General features: G+C 48.6%; 1 protein-coding gene across 1 annotated transcript; it reads right to left on the bottom strand.

The window, feature by feature from the left end:
• Positions 1-467: 467 nt before the first annotated feature.
• On the bottom strand, positions 468-5,575 carry LOC130537065 (carotenoid-cleaving dioxygenase, mitochondrial-like). Its single transcript, XM_057053475.1, has 12 exons — positions 5,319-5,575; positions 4,488-4,665; positions 4,206-4,417; positions 3,914-4,029; positions 3,746-3,848; positions 3,514-3,642; positions 3,275-3,435; positions 3,043-3,210; positions 2,826-2,963; positions 2,556-2,738; positions 2,026-2,136; positions 468-1,592 (listed from the first exon to the last, which is right to left on the bottom strand). The coding sequence occupies exons 1-12, from the start codon at positions 5,344-5,346 to the stop codon at positions 1,476-1,478; spliced, it is 1,644 nt and encodes a 547-aa protein (XP_056909455.1). The 5' UTR covers positions 5,347-5,575; the 3' UTR covers positions 468-1,475.
• Positions 5,576-5,931: the final 356 nt, after the last annotated feature.

Genomic DNA, 5,931 nt, shown 5'->3' with positions numbered 1-5,931 from the left:
AGTCTTAACCCTTAAACAGCCCTTTGAAGCCAAGATGTCCTGAGTTTACTGGTGAAAAGCATATTCTGGTCCTATAACCTAGCTTGATTTACTCTGCTCTGATTGCAGGCCACAGATTTGACCCCTCATATATGACACACCGAGGTTCACTGCTACTGTTGATTGATAAAAAAAATTCACAATCAATAAGACGAAGTTTTCTTCCTTTCTGCGCCTTCAGAAAAGAGAGGAGGAGGCGACCCCTAGTGGATGATATCTGTGTCTACATCCTCCACATTTACTTTAGCCGTGACACTCTAAAGTCTAAAAAGTACTTGGGCTTTCTGCAGCCAAGAGACTGGCTGTTTTTTGTTCTTAGTCAGAATTTGCTTTGTTGTTTGTTGTTGTTTAGCATGAAACCGACCATGGTGGTAAATCTGGAGACAATAAGCAGAGAGAGGCGTGGGGCTAAAATGATTAACCACATATTTAGACACAATTACAGGGTTTTATTTGAAAAATCCACTGTGGCCCAGTTATTCTGGGCTTCCTGTTACAAGACTTTTAATGTTTGGATAAAAACGAAAACGTACAAATTGCAGAGCTCAGACATTCACAACAACACTACTGTTACACTATAACAAAGGAAAATGTTAAATGTGCTGGAGTTTCATTCTCTGAGTGCCACATCTGTTACAGCTTTCACGTCCTGTTACACACTCTAAGCATGGAATTTCCCTCATTCGGTGGATCTGATATTCATGTGTGCAGTCCGTTGGAGTGGGAGGTCACCTGACCAAGAATCTCTAAGATACAAACTTGAAGGGACGTCGACGCTGTTCCATTAAAAGTGACCAAATGTCACCAATGTGGAATTCTTCTTTGAGATAAATCCCTGCAGAATAGTGTTGGCTGGGAAGCTTGTTCAGCCTCAACAGTGGAAATTACCCCGCTGTCTGTGCATGGGTCACAATTCCCTGTCAATCAAAAAGGGATTCAGCCTTTGCACTGATCCTCCAATCATCATGCGGAGTCCCAGCGTCCGGGGGCGGGACACAACCGTGGGATTTAACCAATGACCGTCGAAGACGATGAAAAAAACTGTTCCTTGCAGTCCCACGGAAGTGACCGGACGCTCGGCTTCTACGGGCGAACGCTGGGGGAACGTTTGAGAGGCAACTCGTGTTCGAAATGAATGCGTTCTAAGGCATTTGTAGTCAATGAGACGAGCTGGAGCCTCGTCCAGGGTCGTACCCTGCCTTCACATGGGCGCGGCTGGGAGAGGCTCCAGTACTCTCCCCGCCGCCCCGAAAACAGCACAGTAGAAAAATAAGGAAGGAATAAAAAAGTTATATAAATGGAACGATCTCTGATGTGTGAGGCACAAGAAAGCAGTTTTCATTTGGCACCAGAACCATACATCCCACACGACGCAGCACCATATCGGTAAATTGGAATTTACTGGAGTGTGCATGTGTTTTGTTGATGATGCAGCATTATAAAGAGGCCTCGTAAATACCATGGAAGCCATAAGGCATGTTGACAGGCACGTTGGCTCTTCCCAGCTCCTGGAAGGTCTTCCCATCCAAAACCAGGAGGAACGTTCCCTTGTCCTGTAGTAGAACAAAGGTTGAGTGGAATGCTTTTGGAAATGCAGGGGCAGAAGGCCTTTCTCTTGTTTCTTGCTTTAAGAAGCAGAAACAGGCTACTGAAATCATCCCTGATTAAATTTCATTTGCAAAATCAAATATAATTCACATTTGCACAACATGCTCCTGACTGGCTGCTGCTGGAGGTCTTCACATTGTTTAATTAAATTCATTTTATCTGTTTTTTTTATGAACATCTCTTGTTTTTAATCCACTGTAAATATACTACATACGTACAATCGTTGTTTAAAAAAAGAAAAGAACCAAACTTTGAGGTTCTTTACACTCATTTTGCATTTGATTCCTAATAATTTTGGCTTTTCAAAGCATTTATGTTGCGTGTTGCCGCTCTGAGGTCAGGACAGCAGAGCTGTAAACAACTCGTCTCCGATCTCACCCGTGAGGGCGTCAGAACCACCGAGAGGATCACGCCGTCGTCCTCGTCTTCAGCATCGGGCGCCGGCACAAACACGGGCTCTGATGGGTAGAAACCTTTCTGGTACCAGACCTGAAAGTGGCAGATATGTCAGAGAGGATATTAGACGCTGTCGGCCAGGTTACATCCAGAAGGAGCCCCGATAACGCACACACACACACACACACACACACACACACACACACACTGTTGAAGCAGCTGCCAGCAGCCTGCTAGCTTTACAGACTGGAAATGGGCAACAGTTAACACCCCATAAAACCACAGCGTGTCATCTTTTTAGATTTTGATTTTATACGTGTGAATTAACATGTTAATTAGCGGCTTTTACAGCTCCTGCAGTGTTGATTTAAGCTTCTTTTCCCAGTTTCTGCGCTACCAGATACTGAATATCTTGAAGATCTGACAGATGATTTATTGTTTACACTGACTGGAGGCCAGGTTACACTCAACCATACCATGACCCGAGTCCTCATGCACGAACACGCGCGCACCTTGAACGTTTTGTCCTTCAGGTCCATTTTCAGCAGCGAGTCTCCCACCAGGTGCCTGAAGCCGCAGCCGTAGAAATAACGGTACGGCTTCGTGTTGCACCTGCTGTAGTTGATCTGAGGGAACTCCAGCCCGCCAAACTCAAGAAGGTCGTCGCCATGGAGATCCTCGTGCTGACAGAATACCTGTGCACAAAGAGTCATGCTTCAGTCGTCCGTGTGTGAGCGGGAACTGTAGAACCCCCCCACCCATCCCCACCTCCTCCTGCTCACCGTATCTTTGCCCGTTTTGACACACGTAGCCTGACTGGAGGCTCGAGTGTTCAGGTTCTGCCCTGTTGCCATCTCGCTGGTGACGTGAAGCGGCAGAACGAATCGTCGAGGGAAAGCCCTGCCTGTGGCGTTGTACACCTGGAGGAGCAGAACGGCAGGTTCGGCGTCGCTGGGGCTGGTTTAAACTTGATAAAGGGGTGAGAATGTGGGCGGAGACCTCATCTAATGCGTCTCCCGACTTGCGCAGGTTCTGGATCAGGTAGTTGTTGATGGCCTCGCCGTCGTCCGCGCAGCACAGGTCGATCATCAGGAAGCCGTCCTCCTCGAAAGCGTTGATCTGATGGAAGGTGGAGCAGGCCTTGGTGTGGTACTTCACCGCACTAACCTGCCAAGCACAAAACGTGAGATCGGCGACGTCCTCAACGCCGACCGACGTGGCTGCTCCTCACCTCTCCTGTGTGCTTGTGGACCAGGTGGAACACGGTGTCCTGGCCGGCGTCCCAGTAGATCCCCTCAGACAGAGCTTTGCCTCTCAGTTTGCACGTGACGATCTTCAGAAGGTCCATCTTGATGGGCTGCTCAATAAACACCACGTAGTTCTCAGACATGGCTGGAAGCAGAAGACTGATGTTACCGGTGGGCGGAGCCAGCGTGGACGATACAGACGTGACTGGTGAGGCCGGCGCACCAAAGCTGTGGTAGTAGGAAGGATGGGACTTGTCTTTAGGCACGATAGAGCAGAGAACTTTGGCTCCGTGCAGAGTCTCTGTGGCCTCGGTCTTCTCAGGCGGGACTCTGATGATGTTGTACAAGGCTCCTGTCACATGACAGCCATCCAGATGTGAAGGTGGAAACAGAAATCTCTCATTTGTGCACGCTGGCAGGGAAAACATCCTGCACGTTAACACAGACGTACTGACCTTTGTGTCCATAGGAGTTACCCATGTTGTAGGAGGTGCCATCAGGGTCATAATGGGGGTGCGCAGTGGCCCCGTTCACGGCGATGAATTTGCTCCAGTCCACCTAAAACAGATATTTCACTTTAAATCGTCGTAGAAATTGATAGAAAAACTCCAGTGTGAAGGTACCTTTTCCAAACTTTCCAGGTTTTCCGGGTCCACTCTGTGCATGAAATTTGTCTCTGTGCTGACATAATAGTCCCCTTTGTATTTGACGAAGTTCACACTTGCGTTATCGGTGGGCTCTGGAACGCACAATGGCAGGATTACTGAGGCCTGCGGGGGGGAACAGAACTGGTCCCCCCTCACAAAGTTCAATGAGAGGGTCAGCGGCAGTTCATTTTACCTACATTTATCCAGGTAAACTGTTCCAGAACCTATTCTCTGTTACAAACACGAGCCGGCCTTTTTGTCCACTCACGTATCATCTCAAAGCGAGACAGGAAGCGCTGGAAGAAGTTTTTACAGGGGTCGGGCAGGGCCAGGGTGCCGAATTCTGAAATCACGATGCGGTCCTGCTCACTGTTCTTCTTGTAGACGTCGCTGCGAAGGAAGCGACTCATGTACGTCACTCCGCCGTCCCTTATCCTGAACTGGTGCAGCATCGCCATCCCATCAAACCAGTGGTTGTAGCTGGGCAGAGGCACAGGCAGTTTGAGTGTGTTTATCCCCCCCGAGGGGCTGGAGGGCTTCCGCAACTCACTGTCTGTTCCCAAACTCGAACTTTCCCGGACCGTTGCGCAGGAGGTTGCCGTCGATCCAGGAAGGGATGGTTCCCTCTACTTCAGTGGGGATTGGCTCGGGGGTCTCTTTTACGGAGCGCACCAGGGGGGCGATGGTCTCCAGACCCTGCAGGACCAAGCGCTCCTTTGCTTTGGCCCCTGTGGCAAACACAACAACGGCAGGATTTTACATTACCCCCCCTGAAAACCTGTAAACAGTGTTTATTTGTGTGGCCATGCTCAGCAGAACCACGCTGGAGGAACCTTGTCTGTAAACCCTGTCTGTGTTTGGCCTTGCCGGAGAGTTTAGCAAGCCAAAACTATGACGGACAGGCGCCTCTCCCATGCCAGACTCTTGACTCCTGACTTAAATTACAGTCAAGCTCTGCCTCTCACACCCACCAAAGGGGCAGCGGGGAACATAAACCATGAACTGGGCCACTTTCTTCATGTAGAATGTTTCCTCCTCAGTGCATAATATTGCACATATTGGACGGGCTGCTCTTCCACTAAAGTTCCTGGGGACAAATGACTCCGGCGCTGTCCTCAATTGAAAACAGGTTCGCTTTGAAACCTGATACGTCTGGAGAGAAGCCGAGAGAACAGTTTGTTCTGTCAGAAAAGCAACCAAACCTACAAACTTCATCGGTTAAAATGGCCTGCCTACGGACCCAAATGGCGATATCCATACATTAGATAAGTATATGAACATATGTACATGCAGACGCGTATAGTGACGTTGTTGGTGCGCGGGTACGTGCGAGATCCGTTTAAAAAAACACCTTAAACATCCTGGAATAAAAGAGGTTTACCTGAATCCTGGAGCTCCGTGTGAGCCATGGCGATGATCGGAGGAGAGATGAGGGTCTGCCGGGACCGTGAACGCAGCACACGAGCAGCAGCAGCCGCAGCAGCGCGTTACATAAACAGGCGATCCATCTTTCTTCTTTTCCCAGGATGGTGAGGGACGACGTGGGGTGGGGACTCTCCCCCACTGTCCTGGGAACAAAAACATCGCGATCCAGTGACGTCAACGAGGTCGTGCCACCTTAACCTTGCTGTCAGGTTGGGGTCGTTTTTCCGCTTTTAATTTAGTTTCATGGCTCTTGGGTCGTTTTTCCGCTTTTAATTTAGTTTCATGGCTCTTTCTACCTACACTGTATGACCATTTACTTCCCTCCTGACTCCGCCTCCTTACCTTGGCGTCCCTCACCTGTATAATACCGCCCCTTGTATTTAAACGCCTTTCCTTTATTTCTGCACCAGGTAGTTTTGCCTGAAGAGTTCTGTGATTTTCGTTGCCTGTGTTTGGATTAGATTAGATTAGATTGCTTCTTCCGATTAAATCCTAAAAATCACAAACAGGTTTTTCTCTTTCCTCCCATCACATGAATAATAAACAATAATTAACAATAATGAAAACAT

This window comes from Takifugu flavidus, chromosome 14, assembly GCF_003711565.1.
Source record: "Takifugu flavidus isolate HTHZ2018 chromosome 14, ASM371156v2, whole genome shotgun sequence".
Taxonomy (NCBI): domain Eukaryota; kingdom Metazoa; phylum Chordata; class Actinopteri; order Tetraodontiformes; family Tetraodontidae; genus Takifugu; species Takifugu flavidus.
This window is presented reverse-complemented; position numbering and strand designations above follow the sequence as displayed.